This window comes from Haemaphysalis longicornis, unplaced genomic scaffold (genome assembly GCF_048455015.1).
Source record: "Haemaphysalis longicornis isolate Haplotype H1 unplaced genomic scaffold, Haemaphysalis longicornis Haplotype H1 scaffold_1, whole genome shotgun sequence".
Taxonomy (NCBI): domain Eukaryota; kingdom Metazoa; phylum Arthropoda; class Arachnida; order Ixodida; family Ixodidae; genus Haemaphysalis; species Haemaphysalis longicornis.
Window position 1 is genome coordinate 320,290,521 of NW_027526203.1, and position 12,147 is coordinate 320,302,667.

Sequence of the window (12,147 nt, forward strand, 5' to 3'; positions counted from 1 at the left end):
TTAACAATTGGACTCGTGCCTACAACTGCGTCCTATGTATTTACAATGGTGCACTCGGTGGACAATTGGTTCAACGGCTTTGGAAGGCCTTTGAAACAGCCGTGTAGCACAGGCATAATTCAAACCGAAAGTTGGATGCCGAAGATTGGTGGCCACAAGACAGTGTCGTAGCGACACCCGACGGGTGGCTGAACCGCAGCGGTCGAGCTTCGTTGGTCACGCTACAACCGATGAAGAAAGATGTCACAACCATGGAGTTTTGTACTAACATATAATAGCGGGAGATCCGGCGCTAGTCTCTACGCGAGCGGCGCTTCGACGAGATGGCGTCGCGGACCGCTCAGAAGCGTACCATTTATACTTGGCATGGTTCACCAACAACCTCAAAAGATGGCTGTGGCTGCAAAAACCTTAACCATTGTTCTCAAAAGATCATCTAAAGTTGTTTTATCAATACTGTGAGCCTCTTTGACAGTGGTCCCAGTAGTCTTGGTTGTGTCACCAACGCTTCATGATAATCACCCCACTATAACCCCGATGACCCCGTCATCATCACCACCTGTACATAATCGTCATCACCGTTTGGGTGGTTCCTTCACCTGAGTGCTCGCCTAAAAATGAGTACACACCTACAAATATTTGAAAGGAAAACTGTCGCTGCCGATTTCCGTGATAGTGCGCCACTTCTCCGGCAGCTGGCATGTGTTGGAAGTGTTCCAGAGACGCCGCTAGATGCGTCTCCGCCATCAGCGTCCTCTCTGAGACCAGTGTGCTGCGAACGATGTTCGAAGCCAGGTTAAAAGAAGTTTTTGAGGGGTATAGATGGGTTATCGCCGTCGGCAGGCGCGCATGCGTGTTCTCGTCCTTTCATTTACCGGAAGTGCAGCTACACGGCGCTCCGATACGGTTCGGCCACGGCTCGCGTATTCCAGTTACTTATTACGGAACCTGTACGGCAACGTGTCAATCAGATGCATCAAGAGTGAGCGCGAGCTACGGCGCATTACACCCTACCATTGATGTAATTCTACCCCCTAGCGGCGTCAAAACTTATCGCACTTGCTCTCCCGCCATAGGGGTGCTTCAGTTATCGCCTTAGGTTCCCGGAGGTGTCAGTGAGTGCCGCAAGCTGGTGCTACTGGATTTTTCGTTAATGGTCAACGCCGCCGACGATGCCGGCATTCTGCGCCACGGGACCGTTAACGCTCTTCGTTCAAAACTGTTGCGCCTGTTGCCTCTGTCGTCAGGTGCCACAAGCAAGTCCAATTAAGCTTAGAACGCTATCTGCTACTATGCCAGCTGCCATGACATTACGCAACTGCAGCGGACACATTATTCTGTAACGTATATTAGCATCAAGCTCTATGGTCCCGACCACGAATCCGAGAGGTGAGAGCGCCACTGGTGCCGAATAGCAAAGGCCTGTCGGTGGCGCTGCGGTCTCAAGAAGAAGAAGCCACGTCATTACCTTTTGTAGCAGAAAAGGATCTAAATCTGGCTCCAAGGAAACATTATTCGTGCGCGCAGAGTCATCGTCGTCGTAGTCGTCGTCAGCATCATCATGATGACCTACTCATCACTGGCTGTGGGGCAACCTCACGTTATGAGAATGAATGAATCTACGGCCCCGAGAAACACCTGGGCTTTGAGCCTCGCCCTAGTAAAGCGCCTATAATGAATTTATTAGTTTAAACCTCATAGAAATTACTAACGCCCGTGAAAATCTCGACACACGTGAGTTTTTGTTCTGCGCCATCAAAAAATTTGACCGCGTATCTGCTCCTTTCGTTGCAAATGTCGACGAAGATGATAGTCTTTCGTCGACATTTTCCAAGTAAATGCCTCCCTTCGGTTTCCCGCTTACCTCTTATGCTGTTCGTCTCTCGTCGCGCTTCTCCCAAGGTAAACACGCAGGAGGTTTGCTCAAGTCTATTTAAATTTACCGCGTTCCACTGCTGCAGGCCGAGTGACTCGATGCCAGCGCTGTCGTACGGCGGAGACGCGCGTGAATCCAGATACCCTTCTTCAACGTTTATAAAACCACGTTGCCCTTCTCCACGTGCGTTCCCAGCTTAATGAAAACCTATCTAGTAGAACCTTTCGTAACTGTTGCCGTTTGATTTCTTAGTATGCCACCAGAAGCTAAAGTGAGTGCCGAACAGCAGGTGACGGAGTGAATTTTTTTGCAGCAGATGTAGTATTTCATTTGCTATCGCAAAAACAAGCATCCATGAATTATTTTTATAAAGGAACGCCGCAAATATTACTTACGAATTGATTTTCTGCATCACAATTGTGTGATGTTTTGTTCTTGTTCAACAATGTTGACAAGTATGAACATTGCCAGCGGACTTACACGTTTATATTTGGCTGTGCGTATATAAACCTAGTGTGCAACTTCTGTTTCACTTTGGCCGGGTGTGTGAATCGAGTTACAGACAGACAGACAGACCAAAATTTTCGAGTTTAAGTAGCCCAAGAAAGACTATCGTTTAAAAAAAAATCAGCCACGGCCGACAATCGGACCCGTCGCCTCATGCTGTGCAGCGCAACGCCTTAGCTACTGAGCTAACAAGGCTTTTTTTATTCTTTACTGCCTTTGAGCTACCAACAACGCGACGGCGGATGACTAGACAGTAGAATATAATGTCACTCTATTACGGCTCTTTTTCAGGAGCAAGGCTATGAATCCGCTCCTAGCCTATCCGCTGCTCCCGTTTTTGGGGAGCATTTAACCCTTTCTTCTTCTTCTTCTTCTTCTTCTTCTTCTGTCTGTCTGTCTGTCTGTCTGTCCGTTCGCCCGTCCGTCTGTCTGTCTGTCTGTCTGTTTGTCCTTTCCTTTCTTCCTTTCCTTCTTTTTTTCCCCTATCTTTCTCTTTTAGTTTCGTCTTGTGTACTTATGTACAATCGGGATACATTGAAATACAAACAACGGTGCGCGTGACTTTCAGTACACGCCGTGCATCCTGGCGACGATTCGCCTATGCGCAGTAGGAACAAATTGCGAGAGTTTATGGCCAACCTTGGTATTGTCTTTCCATTGTTTGTTGGGTGCTCGGCACGAAACTAAAAAAAATGAATGAATATAGCTGCGTGCTCCGTTTTCACTCATGGCAGAAACGAAGTTAGATAACGCTCGCGTGAGCGGGCGCCGAACACGGTGGGAAGACAAACCAAAATGCTCACACGCCGAACGATGGCCTTTCCATATCAAGGTTAGACAACACCCTCGTAAATTGTACGTATTGCGCAAACGTGGATTATCGCCAGAATGCGAGGCATGAACTCAAAGTCACGCGCTCCATTGTTCGTATTTCAATGTATCCCTATTTGTGCGTATAAATGTTTGTTTATTTAGTTTGTTCATCGAGAAAAGAAGCCGGTGCTATTCTATGACGTGCTATTGCGGTCCCGTAAATTTGCTAGTAACGTTCTGGCTCACCAACTTACACGACCGTGGATGTCGGCAACCTAATTCCAGCAGCTTGCGGATTAAAAAAAAAACGAAAATTTGAACAGGTGGTCATTTGGCGCTTTGTTTTCCGAGAGGTGCGGTTTCAGTCAATCAAATCAGGAAATATCATATTATAATTTATTGTCCTACTAAACATTGCCCATACATCATGCCTGTTCATCTGCGCACACGAAAATTTCAGCCTGAGATGTGCGCGGCATCATCATTCCTTCAACATGTACATAGTACATTTATACCAAATTTACAAATGCAGATAATATGAAAGCCTCTCTGGGCTCTTCGATAGTTGTAAACTCTGGTACGACACAACAGTGTTTCTCTTTATTCACAGAAAAAATATGGGAAGTGTCGTGCCTGTTTTGGCGGGGCAAATGGAGTGTGGGCATCGTCGGACTCCTCCTCATGACATACCACCACTGGGCCAGAAAACGGCGTCTTGCCTTTCCCTTGCTCCTCATTTATTTTGTCTACAAGACAACTGCAGCAACAAGTGACCAGCTTACAACCAGCTTTTAGTTCATGGAGGACGAGTGCATGGGACCCTACCGTGACGAAGGGCATGAGAAGAACGGAAGCCTGTTTGCTCCAACCTTCAGGAACAGCCTCGGCGCGTACATGGTCTTGTCAGTACAAAATCAACCTTGCCTCATCCCGTTTGTGCCCCTCGAAGTCCTCCCAACACAACCTGAAGCGGACGGACTTGTATCGTGATTCCTAGGAGCTAGAAGTGCCACGTGCTGCAACAGCAGACATTAGTTTTCCTAAGGTTTACTGGACTGTACAGAGAAGCGTGCCTTGTCTCCAGCTAGCGTTTGCGGGACCCCGGGCTAAGTGATGAGTGGCACCTTTCAGCGTCTTTGATATTATGTGGTGTCTCCTAAGCGTAGCAATTGCCGCAAGTTGCATGCAAGGCTAATTCCGCCTCAGAAACCACTGAATACCACCCCTGCTATCTATTACTAATACTACTACCTATACTGATACGACAGGAATACCTCGGAGCAGCCATCAAGGACTTTGGAGTCAAACATTCAGTGGCTTGGCCTAAACTTGTAAGAAAATTGCAGTGCGACTACTCGGCCCTAGTAACGATCCAAGCATGTGCCCCATGCAACAGGCAACATACGCAACTCAAATACACGCAGCGGGCACTGCACTTTGGAAGCCTCAATTTTATACCTTCTTTCGAGTTTGGCGTAAAAAATGTGGGCCCATATTTTCAAATCTGTTGTCGTGTAAAATATCAAAGAGCGGTTTGTAACTGACCGGTTGCCGTAGACGCCGGGGTTGACCATGAAAGCGAGAGGCGCTTGCCTGTCACGCATTGCTCATATTATAACTGACGTGCGGACATCTTCGCGCATGTAGGACCTGGGGACCTAAGCACGGTAAAAACTTTGTCCCATAAACAGTGAACTGACTTGTCGCCGTACCTACAGCAGATGCAGTAGACAATGTAACTATTGATCAAGCCCTTCAGGCTTTCCGCTCTGCGCTCTACCATGGTGATTCACCTCGAGGCTCATCCCTCTGAGAAAAAAAAAAAAAAAAAACAATGTACCTCGGCGCACCGAAATGACCAACATTGCGCTGAAACGAGCAAAGTAGGCCAATGACAAGGCCGAGCATGAGATTTAACGCGAAAAATGTGATCGGCGCCGTGGCATTGCGTAATGCAAACAGGACGTTCATGGTTGCGTGATGTTACACAGCAAATCGCCGTTTTGAGCGAAATGAGGGCCCGACCGCGTTGTTCATCGAACTTGGTTCCTCGGACGCAGCAGTTGGTCACGACGGTGCTTTGTGGTGACGAAGCCCCCCGGTGATTTTCAGAGTGATGATGTGCCCATGTTGCAGCCCACCAAAGAACAATCACTCTAGACAAACTCCGTTGGTCTCCATCGCCGCGGCGCAACCTACTTTACCAATCCTTGCGTCCGAGCTAACCCGACTGGCGAATAATGAGGCCCGACATTCGATTTTTCTACAAACAGCGGTCTGCGGTGTGACATCGCGCAATGCGGAAAGTTCTATTTACGTTACGTAAGGTCACAGCGGAGACCACATTGTTCACTTAACCGCAATGAAGCGAAACAAATCTGCAGGTTTTGAGTATGCGGCAATACTGAGGAGGCGGTATTGTGCGCGTGTGGCACGAAGACGAGGACAAAATGTATAAACTACAGGTGACAACTGGCCGCGAGGAGAGTGAGGCAGGCTAAGTGGCCGCTCGCAGCGCAGGTGTGTGCGCGGGTGATGCAAAGGCGAGCAGCTTTTTGGCATGTGAGGGGTGGCGCGTACGACAACAGCGACGTCCGTCAGAGGTGACTCCTTTGCGTCATAGTCTCCTCGCCTGGCCTCGTGCGGGCGGTAGAAGAGCGGGTGCCGACCTCGCGCCGCGACGCGGGCTGGTCAGCCATCTTGGGGACGACGACCGTGAGCTGTGAGCTGGCAGCGTCGTGGCCCCGCCTGCCTCCCAGGAGGTTGCGCTCGAGCGCCGCCACGGGCGCCTCGCAGAACAGGTACAAGAGGTAGGCGCTCAGGTACGACGCCATCACCACGGCGAAGTAGTTCATCGTCTGAAATGTGCGACGGCAAATGGTTTTGCCCCACTACCTGCGTCGCTTGCCCCTGATAAGTGGGGATCAGCACTGCAGAAAATGTCGGTGATGGGCCACAATGCATCGGAATGGCCCATCACTGCATCCAAAAGATCAAATGGTGCGAATGACGAAACTGGCATGTGATCTGACTAAAAAATGTGGTCTGCATTGTGACATCGTGTAGTGCAAATCGTCATTCTCGCATAGTGTGATGTCGCCGCGCAGTGGACCACTTTTTTTTAGACAAATTTTATGCTGGTAGTCATGACTATCAACTTTTCCCTTTAATCGCAGTGAATAGTTTTTTTAAGTGCACTGTGGGAAAGTGAAGAGCAAATTACAAGCATACGCTTCCTAAAATTATGAGAAATTGCTAAGAAACTGTGCTGCATACGGGAAACGTTCGCTATTCCCAACACTATTCGCTTATCTCTTTGCCAGCCCGTTTTATTTACACCAAAATAAAAACAAGTAACATGAGCTTTAATTTCTGTAGTCATGGGTGTAGTGGATCTATTTTCCCGCCGCGTTTCCACGTGCTTGGCGGCACTGCTCTCGAATATGCCCATAGCACCAGCCTCGAAGTTGCTCTGGACACTCCATGAGTTATTTCGCGTGAATTTTGTGCCGCTCTGTCCTTGCCTCGGCCTCCACATTAAGAAGAGTATCGCTTTCTTTTTATGTATAAAGCGCTCCCCAAACGGCGGATATTCGCAGCGTTAGCTCCGTCGAGAGAGCTGCGCATTGAGAGTGGTTTCGGAAATCTGGCCTGCTGACACCGAACCCCGCTCTTGCTACAGCCGTGCCGACGTGGTCAAGGGACATGGATAGCGAAGCGATTGGGGCTTTTCCTCTCTCTCCCCAACAGGCGGTGCTGCGCGTTCATTCCGTACAGCGCGCGCACAGCCTCTTTTCTCGATTTTATGGGCGCTGAGTATACCATGAGTGTGGCTGTGGTTCCCTCTTTGAAGACACGTCAATTTTGGCGTGGCATCGTGATGAGATTCTAGAAGCAGTTTCGCACCATAAATAAAAGTGAGCCAATGTCGATTTCGCGAATTGATGTGACTATGCCACTAATGCGTTCTGTTGTCTTTGTGTCTCTTTATTTCTACCGTCATTTATTGTGAGTGTTCTTGTGGTAATTTCTTTCTGCTTTCCTAGTGTACTGATTGCGTTTCAATTAAAATGCTTTACCTGTTAGCAAGCCCTTGTAATGTCTGTTTCTCGTTTTGCGTCCTCGAACGTCGCACTTCTATTTAATTAGAAACATCGCATTGACATGTAACCCAATTCGTCTTGAAGAACAATTTGATGCAACACCCAGTCGCAGTTGAAATTCTCAACCTTACGATAAGTGTTAATGTGAACTGCTTCGGGGCGAATGTAGGAGTAAATTTTTGTGTCTACCTCGTTTTTTTGTGAACTCCTTCATAAAATCTTTGAGTGCTATTATCTTCCAAAAAAATAAAGAAGTCATGGAGGCTTTACAGCTTTTAAGGAGAATTTGTCTCTACAAAGACGGCGTCAAAATAATCAGCAAGCATTTTGATTTGTGGCGTCGGAGAACATGCCCTACACTTTCAGCGTGGGAAAAATCGTGCGCCGGTAATGGTCACAGTCACACTTGAGTCATGAAAACAATGAGCACACCGCACCTTCACCGCGTACGTGTAGGCGATCCTCTCCCTGTTGGTCATCATCTGCGCCAGCAAGATGACCACGTGGCACAGGAACGCTCCGTACGACAGCCGGCTGAGAGGCACCAGCGCCGGCCACGACAGCAGCGACGTCACGATGCCTGCGAGTGTGCACGAAAGAAATCGGAAAGAGCGCAGAGGGAAACGTTCAGTGCGGAGCTACAAACTTGCGCAATACTGGAGGAAAAAACAAAAACAAACCAACAACGTGGGAGGACTGGAAGAACACTTTCTGATTGGAGTATGCGCTCTGGCGGACCGCAGGCTCGACCAGTTTCTGCGCCAGCGCACGTTGCAAGTTCAATTTCAGTTCACTAAACAGAAGTACGAAGCCTTAGCATAACCTAGGACAAAGGGTATGTTTTGCCCCAACTGCAACGATTTTTGACTTACTTTTTCTCTTCTCTTTTAGATGCAAAGCATCTCTTTCTCTCGGCTCTGTCGTCCGTCCGTCGTCCGTCCGCACCTCTCCCCGTCTCCCCACCAGCCGCGCGATAGCGCGCGCGCTTCTCCTCCTCTCCCTCTCTCCACGCCAGCTGTGCGATAGCGCGCACGCTGCTCCCCCGCTTCCCCTCTCCACGCCAGCTGTGCGATAGCACGCGCACTACTCATCACCACAGCTGCGCGATAAGCGCGCATGCGCGTCTCCTCTCTCTTCTCCTCCTCTCCACTCCATCTCCTCTATATAATAAACCCGCTCCGCGCGCCGCTCCCTCAGTTGCTGCTTCGGTTGAGTCACGCTGCGCCGTCCGGAGTTCCGTCATTTTCCGTTATTTGGATACCCAATCTCGTGAAAGTTTCGGAACCTCGGAGATGCTTCGCATCAATTCAGGGTTCCCTCGCGGGAAGGTGGTGTCTTTTTTATCCTTGTCGGTCAAAAATGTTTAGATTGGTGTACCAGTAGCAGCTACATCTGGGCTAAAAGTAGACCTCCTAAAAATGCTTGACGTGCGCCAAAATATCGACGCATGTACGTCATATTTCCTACTTCCATGGGGGAAAAGCCACTGCAGGGAAAAGCCACGGGTTCGAGCCTTAGTCCTCGTACTCAGCAGAAGGACGCCACAGAGCTACCGGGGCGAGCTTTCTTTCGTTGTATTCATTTTTAATTTTTTTTTTGTATATAACATATGGTAATACAGGTAAGAGCCCCCTTCACCAAGAGACTACAGTGCTCCTCGGGGTCTAGATTAGCAAATATCCGGGACGGTATGTTTTTGATCATTCGTTAATTCAGTTTAAAACAATTACTTTCACACAGTTCTAAGAAAATGACAGGCAATATCCCTTTAACGTGGAATACTCTCATCGCATGCCATAAAGAGTGTTCAAAGCTTGGGTACTCGTAATTGTTGCAGCCTTTCGTGCCCACAAATCCAGGACAGGTAGCTAAGGCGTTGTACTGCTGAGCACGAGGTCGCGGGTTCAATTCCCGGCCATGGCGGCCGCTTTTCTGTTGGAGGCGAAAAGCAAAAACGCGCGTGTACGAGATTTTGGCGCAGGTTAAAGAACTCCAGGTGGTCAAAATTAACCCGGAATCCTCCACTACGGCGCGCCTCATCGTCAGCGTTGCGTCGGCGCGTTAAACCCCACAATCAAATCAAATCCAGGACAGACGCTCCGGCAGACGCCCGCAGCCATGCCTTCGTTACTCTGTAATAAAAAGCTCCACGATGTCCTAGTGCACGATCCTCTATAATGCTAATCACGGTCGTTAATCGCATGTGACGATATGGTGAATGGCTGTAAGAGCAACTCTTGATAATGCGAAGCCATGTCTTCTGGCATAAATTACCACTAGTTTATATCTACCGGCGCGCCTTCATATCTCTGAGGAATGGCAGGCTTCGTAGGCCGCGATGAGTGTGGAGATCCGTGCATCGAATGCGCCGAACTCGAAATACGGGAATTTTCATAATGCCTGGTCTATGACGGCTTCCCTACGAGGAGCCATGCAGCAAATGCTTGCCACTTTGGAGTCGTATAGCATGGTGGCCGCAGCAGAGGAGGTGGCCACCCCAACGCAGCCTCCGCAACTAGACCTGCCAGACCTCCCCGGGGAGATACTTTCCGCACAATGGAACAGGCCGACTACTTGGAGCATACCACGGGCGAACTCCCGGTTAAAGAGTTGCGAGAAAAGTAGCACCAAGTTATAACCAACATTTTTAAAAAATCTCGTTACCCTCTTACTGCCTTGGCTTGTAACGCGTGCTCTGGAACGGATGGTGCAAGCTTCACTAGCCAGCAATACAGAAAATTGTGGACGTTTCTCCTTTTACCACGCGTTCTTTTCAGGCAAACCAACGGGACTTGTGCCCGTTTTAGGCAATCTCCATTTTTTTCATATAAGCAATGACCCCAAATTTACGATGTCAAAACTTCACGAGCCGGGAGTGACCTCTTGCACTTATGCTCGCCCAGTTCCGTAGACGCGCTGTGAAAGCGGTACGCACGTAATATGAAAGATAACCCAGGTAGTGCTGGAAAAAAGTCCCTTATGCATGAAAAACCCGTGGCACTGGCAGCTGTGTACCTCCGCGGCCGGTGGCGCAGGCCAACACGAGCCAGGCGACGCCCAGAGTCCAGGCGACGCGGTGCAGTGAGGCGAACAGCAGGCATTCAGGCCGCGAGATGGAGTACGTGTGGTCCATGTACCACTTGTGCGGCGCGAACACGATGGCCAGGTTGCACGCAGCCGCCGCGCACCAGCACAGCGCCTGCACAGGCTGCGGACACCACCGCCGAGCCCAGACGCAGAGCTCGTTTACCGACGTCCCACCCACAGCCGTGGCAGCAGTGTCAAGCCCCGTTAATGCAGCCACACGCGCGTAGTAAGTGTTCAGTTGTGGGCACCTGATGAACCCCTCCCCTAGGAGTGAAAAGGGGGACCGGATGCGGCGGTGAGTGCCTGCTACTCGCAAATCATCAGACAACAAGGACGCTGGTCACCACACGAAGTGCATACCTTGGATGTTCGGCTTGTGCTAGCCATCAAATGGCATTTCATCACCCATGATGAAATTGCGGTTTTACGCGCCGAAACTGCACACATGGGCTTTGAGGAACACCGCGTGGGCTACAGATAAATTTAACCCACCCGGGGGTCTTTAATGTGCGTCCAAGTCGTACACCCGCCTTCATGAGAAAGACGGCTGCAGAAAATGAACCAGTGACATCACGCTCAGCCAATAAGCCACAACACGGTTGGAGAGCTTTCATCTAAAGCTGTGGAATGTAGGAAATTTTTGTTGCGCCGTAACCAAATGTGTTCGTATTCTTTTTTGTGCCTTTTTCAGTAAGAGAGGCGCAATACTCGCTTGGCTGTAGTGCTGCTCATGGCGAAATCTGACACAGCCGGCCATTCGAGGTAAACGGTAGTTAACTAAAGGCGGGTAATTTCAGCAAGCCCTATATGTACAGGTGTTTGCTCGCAACCTGCAACATTTCTGTTCACCAATGTAGCTGGCAGCCCCGAATTTTTTTAGTGGCTGCATTTTATTAGTCATACTATGAATGGTAATATGTAGTTCAAAAGCGCTTATGAAAAGGAAGCATTAAAGCCAGCTTATACATGGCTGTACTTTGTTTTTCTGTGTAATTGCAGTGTTCAACACAGCTGATTTCGTACCCACTGAAGGAAGGTTTGCAGTGCTTCCACGTGTTCCTGAAACGTTACCTAATATAAGGCGCAATTTCTTCTTGTCAGTCGCGAGGATAGGCTAAGTACAGGAGTGGAAGTGCAATAGTATTACCTTCCACAATGTCAGGCCGCTGCGCCAGCGCAAATGTCCACTTCCAAAGCGAAATTAACACCTTGCCGCTACATAAAAACCAACACCAGAAAAAACGTATGGCCGAATGATGAGCACACATGTTGGCGCAGAAATGCAGTTGTGCATAACAAGCTAGCACAACTGCCCCCAAGGTAAAGATTTCGGCATCATCTGGTTTATCCTTTATGTGCATACATTTGACGTACGTTTACGCACGCTGGGCAAAACAACGAGCCCAAGCAATTCCGCGTAGGCCGAATAGCTGTTGCCGGAAGGCTGTAAATGGCTGCTGAGAAGTGGAGGCGAAAGGTCTGGCGCGCGGCCGCGTACGTACGTTCAAGAACTTGGCAGCTTAATCCGTACGGCAGGCTCGCGTAGCGTGACACCTTTGTTACTACGTAGGGGCAGCGCCTTCCTCGTGGCGAGTGCGGCGCTTCAAGGATGACAAATGTGACTCCAGGAAAATGTGTAACATGGCGGGTTTCATAACAGACTTAATAAGGGAGGCGCCATCCAACTAGATGAGGTAATTGCATGATAGGCTTATGTTGCACGCCTCGTCAGGGGAACGACTTGGACACGTTGGAGCGCGT

At 49.3% G+C, this 12,147-nt stretch overlaps 1 protein-coding gene across 1 annotated transcript in view; it reads right to left on the minus strand.

Annotated features, from left to right (window-relative positions):
• Positions 1-3,603: 3,603 nt before the first annotated feature.
• The window catches only part of LOC144159527 (nose resistant to fluoxetine protein 6-like), a 67,468-nt gene continuing 58,924 nt past the window's right edge, over positions 3,604-12,147 (minus strand). The window contains exons 13-15 of the mRNA XM_077691088.1: positions 10,315-10,507; positions 7,737-7,879; positions 3,604-6,054 (exon numbers count right to left, since the gene is read on the minus strand). Of these exons, the coding sequence (XP_077547214.1) occupies positions 5,794-6,054; positions 7,737-7,879; positions 10,315-10,507 (597 nt within the window). The 3' untranslated portion in view covers positions 3,604-5,793. The remainder of the gene's footprint in view (positions 6,055-7,736; positions 7,880-10,314; positions 10,508-12,147) is intronic.